Source organism: Octopus bimaculoides, chromosome 2 (genome assembly GCF_046866305.1).
Source record: "Octopus bimaculoides isolate indiv1 chromosome 2, ASM4686630v1, whole genome shotgun sequence".
Lineage (NCBI taxonomy): Eukaryota > Metazoa > Mollusca > Cephalopoda > Octopoda > Octopodidae > Octopus > Octopus bimaculoides.
Window position 1 is genome coordinate 110,413,917 of NC_142929.1, and position 15,880 is coordinate 110,429,796.

At 37.6% G+C, this 15,880-nt stretch overlaps 1 protein-coding gene across 8 annotated transcripts in view; it reads left to right on the forward strand.

Moving 5' to 3' along the window:
* Nucleotides 1-15,880, forward strand: part of LOC106883769 (phospholipid-transporting ATPase ID) — a 211,530-nt gene that overhangs the window by 127,780 nt on the left and 67,870 nt on the right. The window contains exon 1 of one of the 8 annotated variants that reach the window (XM_014934895.3): nt 3,080-3,465. The exons of the other annotated variants lie outside the window; for them this stretch is intronic. Coding sequence (XP_014790381.1) covers nt 3,417-3,465 — 49 coding nt within the window. The 5' untranslated portion in view covers nt 3,080-3,416. Of the gene's footprint in view, nt 1-3,079; nt 3,466-15,880 lie in introns of those variants that run through there. 8 annotated transcript variants of the gene reach the window in all.

Consider the following 15,880-nt stretch of genomic DNA (forward strand, 5'->3'; position numbering starts at 1 on the left):
AACACTGTGCAGGTGAGTAGCTGGTTGGATTCTGAAATCATTCAGATCAAGGAAGAAGAATACCAGGCTACTCTTATTGAGAACATTTTTTCAGTCATGTGGTTTATTGCTGCTCTCAACTGTGGTCACCACAAAGTATCAAATTAACAGTGGACCTCCATGCATTCCAATGCCACTACACAAAGAAGTTTGGTGAAACAGTCCAGCTACCAGGAGAGGCTAAAAGAACTGAAGCTTTACTCCTAGAAAGAAGCTGCTTGCTTGCTTCATTCTTTTGCAGGTTTGTGGTCTCAGAGGCATCATCATGCATAGAATCAACCTGGTCAACCAGTGCTCCCCATTACTGGCGGTCCCATACCAGCCACTTCTCAAGATGATGTTGAGCTTCTGGAGATCTTCTTTAATCATGTCCGCTGTGCTGAATGAGAGTAAGGCCCTGGTAGGATGATCTAGCAGGAGGCAGAGGGCATATCTGTTCTAGCGCATGTGGCAGATAGCTATGAAGTGGGAGATTGTGGACTGATGCTTGTATACATACATTTCTTAATTGGAAATATGATTGCACCATCTGATGTTCTTGATGGTTCTCAGGACTCTACTATTAAAGCTGTTGATCCTCTTTGCCATGGGGCCATGAGAGGTCGTGTTTCTGCTCCATAGAAGTGATCAGAGAAGACCAATGCATTGTAGATGTGGAGCTTTGTTTTCCAGGTGATAAAGCAGTGGTGCCAAAGGGGCTCCCATAGGGGGTACATAACACCAGCAACCAGATAACATTTATGTTAGATCTCTGAGGTCAGGTCTCCATTGTTGATGACTGTGGAGCCCAGGTAGATGAAAGAGCTGACAAACTTCATGATGTTGGAGCCAATAAGGAGAGGGAGAGAGTCTGGGCCATCACTGATATGCATCAACTTGGTCTTTGCCCAACAAACCTGAGGGCCAAGCTTTGCTGATTCCTCTGAGTATATGGTCAATCGAGTTGCTGAATAGGGTGTATTGTCTGCATACTCCAGGTAGTGATGAAGTAGTGATGATGTATATTATATACATATATATACATATATATACATCCAGGTAGTGATGATGTATATATATATATATATATATGAAAGATCCTGGATGGTCTAGCTCCCAACTTTGGTATTGAAACTGGATGTCACTGCATAGTACTAAACATCCTGTCCTCTCCATCTAGAGTAAGGACAGAGTACTGTAACAACTTGGGTTTCAAGGGCCCACAGCTTTTCAACATTTTGTTAAACAGTCTCAGAAATTGGTGATGTAGATGTGGGTGTTTTTAAAGAACATTAGGACAAATTTTTACCTGAGTTACCAGATGAACTCACATCATAGCAGGAAACATAAAGAGCAGCTCTGTCTAACACACTACTTCACCAGAGATGCTTATGAAGAGAAGGTCAAGAGTAGTGTTTCTGCATGGCCACAGACTCTGGCTAAAACCAGTAAAAATAAAGTATTTGACAGCAAAGAAAAATGTATTTGAATGAATCAACATCTGATTAATCACTATGCTTGGATTTCATGAAATTGTTTTTCTGAATGATCCTGCCATCCATATCTTAAAACACTTGCATGGTTGATTTGTCATGACAGCACTTCTGTATATTACTCCGTACACTCATATCTACTGAAGCTCATCTGCTTTTTTAGGAAAGCACCATGAAGTTTGTGTTTGTTCCCTTCATGCTGTTTTTAACCTTATTTCTTTTCCAGGTTTGAAACATTTCATTTAATTTAGGTTACTAATGTGAATGTGTGAACATTCAATATTTCACTTGTTCCATCCCTTAGGCAATTTCAGATTTCAGGTTTCCTGTCTGTGAGTTCAACTGTGGTAAACAACTTGAAGGATTGGTTTTCATAAGTCTGGTGGGCAGTGTTTGTTGTTCATAGTAATGACAGTTTATTTTGTTTACAGAAAAAATAAATATATTTTTTTTATAAAGAACCTCTAACAACTTTCAGTGTTCTTTATTGTATCAGATATATTTCTGATATAGGTATTAGTGAATTTTGGCTTGTTTAAATTAGACACATTTCTGTGCTTGTAAATACATTGATGTACCCACACCGTCTCTTTTATCTTCTCTCATTGTGTTTGTTTGTGTTTGTATAAATGGTTTCTTTGTTTTCTTTTCTGTTGAAAATTTTATTAATTCATTACTTTCACTATTTTTTTCTAATAATTCTCCAGAGCTTTTCTTTGATCATAGATATGTCCAAAATAATGTTAAATTTTTACAATACTTTATTTTGCGGTACTGTATGTAGTCATAATCACCTACTCTGTTGTGAGCTAACTTCTGGGATTAATTGCATTTTGCATCATTGAACACATTATCAATATATATTAGTTAAACCTTTGTTTATGTAACTACTTTTTTATTCAAAAATTGTATATATTTGTTCTTTATCAAGCACTGCTATCACAGGTGGCTTATCTGAAAAAAACTATGGTTACACATCCTTGAACAAACTCAAACTGCATTCTCTCTGTATTAGTTTTGCTGTAACTCTCTCTACTACCTTCATTACTTAATACATTAGTGCTAATGTCCCTTTACTCTATGCATTTCCTTTAATTTTGTTGCTGGTTTTCTAGTTAATTTGTTTTATTGGTTAGATATGTAATGAGTGTTAACCCAACTCCCATCCAGAGGCTTTTAGCATCTCATCAGATATCTCATGAAGCCCTTTCTCTGTATTTGTAGATTTACTTGCATTATCCACCATCTCATTAATCTGACCATTTTATCAGCTGCGTGTAGAGCTTGGTTATCTCTTTGTCCTGTGCATTTATGTAAATACAGGTGTATGTGTGTAGATTCAGCATTACAAGATGGGGAGTGTAACACACAGACACTCGTATACATTTAATAACAAACTCCAAATAATTCCAAAGATCAGCCCATGTCTTGATGACTGCTTCACTTACCCATCAACCTGAACGGAGTAAGAGCCTCACCTTTCTGCTGATATATTGATGAAAGTACATACATAATTTTTTTTTCTTTGTGACTAATTGTCAGTCAAGTTTTTCTCGCTGCTGCTTAAGTGTTGTAAGCAGCAACAAGTGAGGTGTTTGGTCAGCATTGTCTGCGTTGTTAAGGTAACTCATTTCTTCATCTCGTCTATAACTGGCAAGCAGTTTGAAGAACACCTGTTTAGAGAACACCTACTGCTGATGTGGCACTCTTGTTCCTATCATCGTTGTTGTTGGTGCTGCTGCTGTCACTGATGGGGATGATGGTGAGTTTGGGGCAGCACCTTGTAATTTTGAGAAATTTACCTACAGTTGCATGCTGCTAACTTCGAGTTCTTTGTGTACTGCTTTTGTATTCACTTCACATGTTGCTACCTGGTAGACTAATTATTTTGATCTCAGTGGAAATATGCCACGCATTTCATCATCAGCCAGAGTTCACATTGGTGATGGGGAAGGTAAGCTATTTTTTCAAGTTCAACAATAATAAGAATAATAGCAACAGCTATAATAGTTTTAGCTACATATTTCTGTCAATTTAGTGTGTTTATTATACGTCAGTGAGAAGAATAACCTTTCTCTTTTACTTCATGTGTATATACTCACATGCGACAAGTACACATGCAGATAAATAAACCACCAGTACTCAAAATCACAAACATACATATTTCAAAATAATGTTTTTCTTTTTAATTTATTAGTTTTATAAGTTTGGATGCTTACACACACACATATATATGTATCTGTATGCATGTAAATAGGTGTGTGTGTGTATGCATGTATGCATTAAGAATCAGTTGGTGATTCACGTCTTTGTTACAAATGAATGAATCATCGAATGATTCCTAATAAATATACCCTCTATACAATATACAATGTATTGAGTGCCTTTTACTTCCATTTGTAAGCATGTGTGTGTGTATTGTATTTAGGCATGTTTATGCAGACATGTAAAATTGTGTGTGCATGTATATGTATATATATGTGTGTGTGTGTGTGTGTATATATATATATATATATATATATGCGCATACACAGTTGGTTGTGTGAGTGTGTGTGTGTGTGTATATATATATATATATATATATATATATATACAAATACACACACACACATACACACAAGCATGTTTATGTGTATGTATATATATATATATATATATATATATATATACACACACACACACACACATACACACACTCATATACATAAAAGTATGTCTATGTATGTATAACTTGGTGCAACACTGATTTTATGCATTATGTTGCATGTTGATCCTTGTCTATGACATGTTCTTATGTTACCTGCTCTAAAGCTTATCAATTGCTTATTGCCCTACCTATGTCAATATGATTATGCATTATCAAGTATCTAGTTCTGTTCCCTAGTAGTTACATTTGCACATTCATAACAAGGGCAATATTTGATAACAAAGGAGTAGAATCTGAAGAAACTAGTGAAGGTGTGTGTGTGTGTTGGCATATCTTGATGTGAAGAGTTGAAATATTGGAATAAAGTTGCTGTAAGGAAGGAAGATGTAACTTTTAGGACAGAACCTTTTTGTTAGAGAAAGTTGAAACAAAATAATATAATTTACTGATTTTAAATGTTACAAATTAAATTATATTTCATTGTCTGATTTGACTGAAGAGAGACATAGTAGTTTTGAAATCGAGACGCAGAATTACTGATATGAGATAATGTGTTTAAAATGTTTTTTGGAACCAACTTTCACCTAGTAGTTGAGTGTGTTGCAGAAAGAAGGAAGGGCTTTCAACTCTAATTATAAGCTAGTAAAGTAGCCACTAAATGGTTGCATGACCTGCTAGAAATAGTTGCCAAGTCTCGCTCTCACATTCTTTAAAAACTTAAAAAAGGAACGACACATAGTTTGAGATCAACTGTGTCTAAAAACAAAATGTACTGGTTACAGTTTTGGTCCATAAGTGTGTTCAGTCAAGGTTGACCTGGGCCAAAAACAACAACTTGTTCCAGCTATAAGAAAATATCAATAGTTACAAAAATATTTGAAGAAAATCCTAACATAAGACAAAATTGTCAAAAGTAAATATATTTAGCACTAAAATAAATTATTTACTTTGTTAAATTTAATTGAAGCCTTTTTCTTACTTTTATAATCTCCATCATAGTTTGATCCCTTCAGTGTTAAAATTCCAGAAAGAGTGAAATAAAGACCTTTTAAAAGTTATGACTACCATTAAAAAGTAAAAGAATTATTGTAAAAGAATTGCTATATTTTAAAAACACTCAAGTTTAATGTTTTGGATAACTGATTAAAGAGAAATGAATTCAAAACAGCTAAAGTTCTTAAGCTGTGTACCTAGTCAAGGTACACAGCATAGCCTTCTTTGAAATGCCCTGCTGAAGATGAGATGTCATTTTCTTTTCATGACTGGGAGGTTGATGGTGGGAATGGTACGTAGCTGTAAAAATATTTCCAGCAAGTTATGAATAATCAAATGTGACAACTATTCGATCTAGGAAAATAAGTGAAACAATCTAAAACAAAATCAAATGAAAACTGGAAGAATTCGTAGCTTTGATATTTTATTAAAATTTTTAATTTTCCTTTATTTAACATTTTGTTATTATCCTATTGTTACCATCATCCCATCACCCACGTAATAATGATCATCACCATATAACATAGCCCTATCCTTATTGATATCACAATTGTTATCACCACCATCAAACATTATAAGTATGAGCCAAGGACGGATCCTCTTTGTGGTCACTTGACTTGCTTAAAGTGGCCGTCAAAACACAGTCATTACATCTTATTGTCATAGTGCATAAAGTTGTTCTAGATATTCTTAAGAAGAAGGGATGGTTACAGCTGGAATACTTTGATCATAGGTTTGCTTTATTGAGCTGACCTGTTGCTAAACAACAGAAACATTGTAATCACTATCATCTCAACTATGACAATCAATGTTTACATGTTTTTTGTTATGGTGTTATTGTCATATTTGTCCTTCATGTATCGAATGATTCATCATAAATAATCAACCTTAGTGGGATTTTATATCTTACCATTAATTATTCAGCCATAAATCAGCCCTGATTAAACAGACTTGTGATCAAAAGCAATCCAGCCATGGTTTTCTTGTATTTTTTCTAGACATTGTGTACTCTGGACTACTACATTGTTCAATGTGTCCTTCCGTTTTTAGAGATGGGAGGGTGCGATTTGAGGAAGATTTAGATGCTATTTCTAATGGGCAGCATGACCATGGAGAGCAGATCTTTTTTTGATTTTTGTGTCACAGCACGCTTATATGGCGAATATGGTGCCATATATTGTATGTAGGTGTGCTGCAAGTTTTTGCGGCAACTCCGAAAGTGTCAAGAGATTTTAAAAACACTTGAGTTTTTTTAAATGCATGTGTACCATTGAATATGTGTTCCTTTATGTCAAAGTGTAATGCTTGCATCAATCTCTATTTTAAAACAGTTTTGACATATTTTATATAAGAAAACTGCTAAAAAGGTAGTGGTGTACAGTAACACTTTTAATGCCTTATTTAGAGTGCTGTTGGTGAAAGAAAAATTGAAAATTGCTGCCGTATAATGGCTCTCTTATTGACTTATATCACTTATAGTTACTTTTGTTTAGCTCCAGTTCGATCACAATGTAACAGACCTATGATCAAAGACATTCCAACCATGACTATCCTGTCTTAAGGGTATATAAGACTATATTATTTGATGTCTTTTCCTTAAGTGGTGGCTCGTTGATAAAATTAGTTGGGGTGCTGCTTCACAAAATTTTGAGCTGTTGTTTTAATATTGTGTAAAAGGAAACAAACTTATAAAAAGAAAATTTATACATAAACTTGATCGGTTCAAGTTTTAGCCACTGCCAGGTAGTGTTTAATTTGTTCACTGAACACCACCATGAATTCCCCCTTGTTTTTCAAAAAATACCCCCTAAATCACGAAATGGGTGGGTGGGGGCGATGGAAATGTGCCCTATTTTTCAAATCCTGGCAGCAACACTGAAGCAGGAAGCAGGATAATAATCTAATTCTACACTTTATCACATTCAAGAATATAAACACATTTTTAAGCACAACACATGCGGAGTCAAAAAGGAACACTACCCTTCACTGGAACACTTGGATTGGCACTGTCGTTCTTGCAGTGCTCCACATTGTTGGAACTGTGAAGCGCACAGTGCTATACAAGGATTTTTGTATTTTTTTCATTAACTAAGGGATGGCTACTGAAACGAAGCTTAAGGATTATATAATGTACAAGTTTAAAGAAAGAATTTTTTAAAGAAGGACTTATTATATTGAATATTATTGATAATATTGACTGGAAATAGGGGGTGCTGCAGTTCCAAGCTGCTACTGGCAGGGAGTGATTTGAAGTTTTGGTTGCTTTTTGTAGCAAGTTGGATGGCCATGTGTAGTAAGCGTATTATACAGGGATAGTTAAAAAAAATAAATAAAGAGGTAAGGAGGTTTTACAAATATTAAGGTGTCAGTAGTGCTAAGTTTTCCAATTCATTTCTTATTTCATATACACAATTATGTTTTTGTGTGATTATGTCTTTGTTTCTGTAGGAATTGTATAGTTTTATTTTTCATAAGTTAAAAAGAGGAGGAGAGGCAGTTGCCGTAATTTGCAGGTCTTCTGAGATTGGTGAGATTTATGTGACTGATGCCTAGAAGGTGCTTTGTGTAGTCACTTGGCCTGCTAGAAATAGCTACCAAGTCTCTCTTGTATCAAACCATACCATTTTAGGTTCCCTGCATACAAGAAAACACAGAATGGTCATGGCTGGATGCCTTCGATTATACATCTGTTTAATCAGGATTGATCTAGGGTTAAACAACAACGAGTCAGTGTCTGCAAGAATAAACATGGTTGAGGAAAACTGGTAGTGGGGGGAGGGGGAAGAACTGTGAGAGTGGTGGTTTGTTCCAAAGTAACTGAACTCCACTAAGGGTTCCCAAATGCCAGGTGTTGGTGTTAAACTAGAGAGCTTGTTTTGTTTGGCATGTTAAACATAATTATTATTTGCATGATATAATAATAATAATAATAATAATAATAATAATAATAATAATAATATTACTTTTGGAATTTTGAAATTTATTATTATTGTCATCATCATCGGTGGCAGCAGCAGTGAATGGGAAAGAACAAATGGTATGTCTTAATTGTACTCCTCCTCTCTGAGAATGTGCAAAATGGCTTTGTAAGAATAACCTGGAGATTTCAAGTAATAAGTTGACTGTAGGTTTCGTTTATAACTTTTTTTTATGTTCTTTCTCTATTTTTTCCATTTACCCACTTGTGATTGAAATCTAGAGAAGAAGAGTAGAGAAACACCAAATTTGTCAGCTTTATTTCATGAATACACCATTTTTTTTGTTAAAGCATAATAAATTTGAGATTCAAATGTCTGCTACTATGTAGTCATTAAATAAGTGATCGGCTATCTAATAGCGATTACTTTATCTGTTGCTGTTTTGTCCTACATCAACCCTATGATCAAGCATATTACATCTTTAACTATTCATTTCTTTATATACAGAGTTAACAATTCTGTTAAGAAGAATTGTTTATCCACATTCTGGTGTAACATGATAGCATGGCTTCTGTAATATCAGATATTTCAGTGTTGCATAACCATCCTAAAGGTTGTTTGGGATGGTTGGCTCCTCTCTCTTGCAGTATCTTCATATTTGAGCAGGAGAATAATATACCTTTAACTGCAGTCAATTCCATTTGAAGGGAGGCCCTTGGAAAATTAACAAGATTTAAGTTCAAAGAAAATGGTGCTTGAGAATCTAAAGAATTTGTCTGCATGTCACAGACCCAAGGGGAAAAACGTTTTTATCATACATGTCATCTTTTCCTGAGGAGGAATAAATAAGATGACCAAATGTATAAAGTATTGAATCTCCTGTTTGTAAGTTGTCATTTCAAATCTGCTAGACAGACACCTTATTCTTCATTTCCTCAGTTAACCTAGCTATTCGGATGTTAGGATTATCTAGAATAATCTGGTGGGAGATTTATCTCTCATCTCATTTGCTTCACATCATGATTGGAGTTAACACTCTTAGAAGGAATTTACAACTTTACAACAGTAAGGGGAAAATGGTAATTGTTCATTTTTTTTTTAAGGAGATAGTGTGACATTTTGGGAAAATGTATTCTATTATAACCTAAGGGTGATTAATGTCTTGTTGGTGAAATTTGCTAAATGGAAACTGTACAGCATATGTGTTGGTCTTTGCATATCTTTGCATTGATATCACTTGTGCAGTAATGATATTTGTTTATGTCTATAAGCAATTGGTTCAATATGAGAAGATCAGTGGAATAAAGTACTTTCCTTGAAAACAAATAGTGGTTAGCATCAGGAAAGGCACTCAGCCATCGAATACTGCCTCAAGCAGTCTTGTCCTACACATGTCTGCATGGAAAAAGCAAATGTAAAAATACTGATGATGGTAAATACATGTACATGATGGTGAATACATGATGTTTTTGCACCTGTAAAGATGCACTCAAACTTTTTATCACACAATCATGCCTACACTCATTGAAAAATGAATCATACATACCTTCTTTTATTTGTTTAGTATACATCTATTTTTCTATGCATGGATGAAATAATTGTTTCAGTTACACATTGAAGAAATGTTTCTTATTCTAGAGCACAGAACAAAGGCTTTAGAAATATTATTTGAAATTATGATCATTAGCTCTCAGTTTTCTTGCTACTTGACTGCAAAATTAATGTATCTCTTTCAAAAGTACATATAACAATATACACATGAGCACACACATACGTAGCCACACACATGCACACACACACATACACACATTTGTTCACATGTGCATTATCAGAAAAAAACAAATATTCTTTATGTAACTGGTACTGATGCATACAGTTGGCAAATATTTACAGCTGGCTTGCGGCACCCAAAGACTCAATAATACACCATTAATTATCAGTATTGATGAAACCACAAACCGTAATGTTGATGGTAGATAGATATTGATAGATAACTTAGGGTGGATTGATTAACTCAAGCTGGACAAAGTGACAATTAATGACTTGCTCCCTCTCTCTCTTTCTCTCTCTCTCTTTCATCTTGTCATCCACTGTAGTTCCTTATCTGACATAAACAAAGATAGAGAAAACCACCCATTGCCGTTGGGTATGTTGTTATTACTGTGGCAGTTTTTACAGCTGGGTGCTCTGAACACAAACTACTGTACAACATACCCATCCCTTGTAACATCTGTTGATTCACTGGGTGTGCTAAACTCTCTTTTTTACCATCACCAGCACCACCACCATTGTCATCATTATCATCATCCTTATATCATCATTCTTAAGTTCATTTTCTCATGCTGGCATGGACAGAAAGAGAGTTATGGAGGCAGTATTTTGTATGCAGCACATACTTCCTGTCGTAAACCTTTATTTGATTTTTAAGTTATTTATTTGCTTTCTACTATCTTCACATATAACAAAAGCATTAATTATGAAACACGTTGTTGACAAGAGACAAATATAATCAACATTATTGTTCACATTGTGATGCTGTAACATGTACAGAAACATTTACTCTCTCTTGTTCACTGTCTGTCTGTCTATGTCTGTCTCTCACACACATACACACACACCAAGCTTCTTGCTTATCAAATTTCATTTATAAGACATTGGTCACTCAAAGGTAACTTGCATTGAGATGGATCTAGCAACCATGTGGTTGCAAACAGCTTAACTACATATCAATACCAGTAACAATGATTCAATTATAATAATATTTCATTAATAAATGAATAGTTACACACACACATATATTGTTGTTGGCACTCCGTCGCTTACGACGTCGAGGGTTCCAGTTGATCCAATCAACGGAACAGCCTGCTCGTGAAATTAATGTGCAAGTGGCTGAGCACTCCACAGGCACGTATACCCTTAACGTAGTTCTCGGGGATATTCACCGTAACACAGTGTGACAAGGCTGACCCTTTGAATTTCTACAGCTGGATGCTCTTCCTAATGCCGACCACTCCCAGAGTGTAGTGGGTGCTTTTATGTGTCACCGGCATGAGGGCCAGTCAGGTGGTACTGGCAATGACCACGCTCAAAAGGTCTTTTTTATGTGCCACCTGCATGGGAGCCAGTCCGGCTGCACTGGCAACAACCATGCTTGAATGTTGTTTTTCTCGTGTCAACAGCACATGTGTCAGTAAGGCGACGCTGGAAACGATCACGCTCAAATGGTACTTTTACATGCCACTGGTCCGTGAGCCAGTCAGTAGCCCTGGCAACGATCATGCTCAGATGGTGCTTTTAACGTTCAACCTGCATGAGCGCCAATCAAGTGGTACTGTCATCAGCCATGTCAGTGATTTTGATTTCACTTGCCTCAACAGGTCTTCGCAAGCAGAGTTTACTGTCCAATGAAGTAAGGGTACTCATAAGAGGGCTGGTTATACACCACTGGCATAGGCCACAGGTTATGGTCTAACTTGGCTTGTTGGGTCTTCTAAGCACAGCATATCTCCAAAGCTCTCAGTCACTAGTCATTACCTTGGTGAGGCCCAATGTTCGAAGGTCATGCTTCACCACCTCATCCCAGGTCTTCCTGGGTCTACCTCTTCTACAGGTTCCCTCAACTGCTAGGGTATGACACTTTATCACACAGCTGTCCTCATCCATTCACAACACCTCACCATACAAGTGCAGTCATTTCTCTTGCACACCACATCTGATGCTTCTTAAGTCCAACTTTTCTCTCAAGGTACTTACACTCTGTCTAGTATGCACACTGACATTACACATCCAGTGGGGCATACTGGCTTCATTCCTTGCAAGCTTACGCATGTCCTCAGCAGTTATGGCCTATGTTTCACTGCCATGTAGCATGGCTGTTCATACACATGCGTCATACAGTCTACCTTATACTCTGAGCAAGAGGCCCTTTGTCACTAGCAGAGGTAGGAGCTCTCTGAACTTTGCTCAGGCTATTCTTATTCTAGCAGCTACACTTTCAGAGCATCCACCCCCGCTACTGACTTGGTCACCTAGTTTACGGATGCTATCAAATACTTGTAGTTTTTCTCCTTGGAATATGACAGAAGTTGTTCTCTGCACATTTTCAGTGTTTATTGCTCCTGAGCATTTGCCACATACAAAAACTATCTTCCCAGTTAGCCTTCTTTTGATATTGCTGCACCTCTTATGTGTCCATAGCTTACACTGGGTACATCTTATAGAGTTTCTACCTACACCTTTTCTACAGATCAAGCAGGGCCATCTACCTGAAGGGATTTGTGGTTTGTCAGCCTTCCTACTTATTAAGATTTTGGTTTTAGCTAGGTTGACTCTAAGGCCCTTCAATTCTAATCCTTGCTTCCACACCTGAAACTTCTCCTCTAGTTCTGGTAGTGACTCAGCAATTAGTGCAAGGTCATCAGCATAGAGGAGCTCCCAGGGGCATCCTGTCTTGAATTCCTCTGTTATTGCTTGGAGGACTATGATGAATAAGAGGGTGGTGAGGACTGATCCTTGGTGGACCCCTACCCCTACCCAGAATTCTTCATTGTACTCGTTGCCAACCCTCACCTTACTGACAGCATCCCTGTATATGGCTTGCACAGCTCTCACTAACCATTCAACTATCCCTAGTTTCTTCATCGACCACCAGATAAGGGATCAGGGGACCCTGTCAAAGGCTTTCTCCATGTCAACGAAAGCCAGGTACAGAGGTTTATCTTTGGCTAGGTATTTCTCCTGCAGCTGTCTTACCAGAGGCACGAACCAAAACTGCATCTCATCTTGACTGACTCTCTCCCTAATTAGTTGGGCTATGACCCTCTCCGTAACCTTCATTACCTCAACCAACAACTTGATACCTCTGTAATTGTATCTAAAGCATCACCTTCACCTTTGTAGCAGTTGACTATGGTGCTGCTATACCAGTCATTGGTTATGACTCCTTCATGTATCACCTGGTTGACTATATGGGTGATTAGGCTATAGCTGACACCGCTAGATATTTTGAGCATCTCTGCGGTGATTCCTGATGGGCTGGGGGGCTTTCCCTGTCTTCATACCCTTAATTACTTTATCTACCAAGGTACTCTCAATTTCGATAGCTGGTCCCTCTGTTGGGTCGGCATTTGGCAGACTCTCTTTCTCCCATTCATTCTCTTTATTTAGCAACCTTTCATAGTGGAGTTCTATACTTAGGAGATGAGGAATTATGTACATTATTTACATTATTTACATTTGATGGATATTTGTCATCTTGTTGTTAGCAAAAAATAAGATGAGGACAAATATCCTTCTAATGTAAATAATGTAAATAATGTACTTTCATAGTGTCGTCTCCAAACCTCTCTCTTTGAGACCTTGTTTAATGCAAGTGAGCCATCATCCATGTGGACACATTTCTCTCCTACGATATCACGATTCTATCTCACACACTGTCTTGCAACACGAAATACCTCAAGTCTTTGGTCCTCACAGTGCAGAACATTGGCAAATTTTTTCTCATCTGCCTCCTCGCTGGCTAAACAAACCTGTCTCCTAGCTTCCCTTCCGGCAGTCTGATGCAATTCCTTGCTACCACCATTCTTCCAGTCCTTCCAAGCCTGTTTTTTTCCCCCAATGGCCCTGTCAACAATATTGTTCCACCACCCTGTTACCTTGGGTCAAAAGGGAACTTTGCACCATCCACAGATCCGGTCAGTGGCCCTCAGCAGGTTGTTCCATAGAAACCTCCAGTTGTCTTCCACATCATGTGATGCTATATCCCCCTCTATTTCGTCAAAGGCTTCGAGTATTAGGTCTCTAAATCTCTGTCCATTTGCAGGATCCTTAAGCTTCCAGACCCTTCTCTTCCATGCTGGTCGTCTTCTGGGCATCCATTTAGCCCTATCCTGAAGTCACTAACTACTAGTCTATGTTGTGGGTACATTCTTCACCTGGGAAGGTTTTGGCATTTATAAGCAGCTGTCTTTCCCTTTTCTGGTGAGGATGTAGTCAATTTGGCTAGTGTGTCTGCCAGAATGGTAGGTGACTAGGTGACTGGCAGGTTTCCTGAAGTTAGTATTGCAAACCATAAGATCATTTGCATCGCAAAACTCCAGCAGCCTGGTTCCCTCCTCATTGCGGGAACCAAAACCATAGCCTCCATGTATGCCATGGAAGCCCCCTGCATGTTGTCCAACATGTCCATTGAAGTCACCATCCACAAAGAGAAGGTCCCTGTCGTTCGTTAACGAGGTAGTCAGCAAGAGGGTGTCATAAAATTGGTCTTTCTGTCCATCAGGTAGCCCCGACTGAGGGGCATAGGTCAAGACAATTGCTAACCTATGGTGTAGCACTAATCTAATCTTAAGTATTCTATCGCAGACTTTCACTAACCCATTTCTCTGCAAGAAGTATACCCATGCTCCCAACCCTGTCAGTGTTCTCTGCCCAGAAAATCTTGTACCTATGTTCTTTGCCTGTGAGGAACCTTGCAGAACCTCCTCTCCACCTTACTTTTTGGAAGCAGCACAAATCTACACATCTCCGTTTAAGCATCTCAACAATCTCACCAGACATACCTTTCAGTGTGCCCACGTTGAGTGTGCCAACCCTGAGGGTGTGGGAGGTGTGGGCCTGTGAGACCCTGGGGTGGGGGATAGAAGCGTTATGTACCTGAAAAGAAAGCTCAGGTACATGATGTAGGGGTGGGGATGGCATTAAGCCTATAGAAGTGTTCGTGGGAGACAACCAAAGGATGTCAGAGGATAGGGACTTCCAGTACAGGTGGTGGGGGTGGGTGTATGGGTGGGAGGGTAGGCGTACCGTGAAATAGCAGAATTAGAAAAGAACATCTTCTGGATTTGTATTCTTTTGGTGGAGTTATTAAGATGAAGTAGTGGAATCCGAATGAGCTAGTTTATATAGTGTGGAGTGGTGGAGGAGGGGGATGTGTTGGAGAAGCAAGTGATTATCGAAACAGAGAGAGGGACCAGGGTTAGGCTGGTCAAGAATAGAACATGAGGGAGAAAAATATTCTTTTGGGATTTTGAGTAACATAATTTAATGAAACAGCAAATGCTGAGAACAGTGAAATAGAATTGAAAAATTTTAGAATTTTCAGTCAGCCAATCTGTGACAAAATTAGAGAAATAAGTGACGATGTGACAAAATTGAATAAATGAATAAGTGACAAATAGCGAATATGCATAAGTTTGTCTTAAGACAACAGCGAGGAAGACGAAACTATGTTTAAACTATGTTTACATGGTAATGAAGTAGATTGAATAATGAAAAGAACTAATAAGGGGATTATGGTCTGTGCAGAAAAAGATGTGTTAGATGTATGAAGTTGAAAAAAAAAAAATCAAGATTTCTTATCTGAACATCTTCTGGATTTGTATTCTTTTGGTGGAGTTATTAAAATGAAGTAGCGAATGCGAGTGAGCTAGTTTATATAGGGTGGGGTGGTGGAGGAGGGGGAAGTGTTGGAGAAGCAAGTGGTTATCGAAACAGAGAGAGAGAGGGAGGGGGACCAGGGATAAGCTGGTCAAAGATAGAACACGAGGGAGAAAAATATTCTTTTGGGATTTTGAATAACAATTTAATGAAACAACAAATGCTGATAACAGTGAAATAGAGTCGAAAAATCTTAGAATTTTCGGTCAACCAATCTGTGACAAAATTAGAGAAATAAATGATGATGTGATAAAATTGAATAAATGAATACGTGACCATAGTAAATGCTCATGAAAGGAACTTAAATATATATATATATATATAAAAGAAATAGTTGAGATTCTTTTGAATTATGTATTTAAGTTGAAGCACCA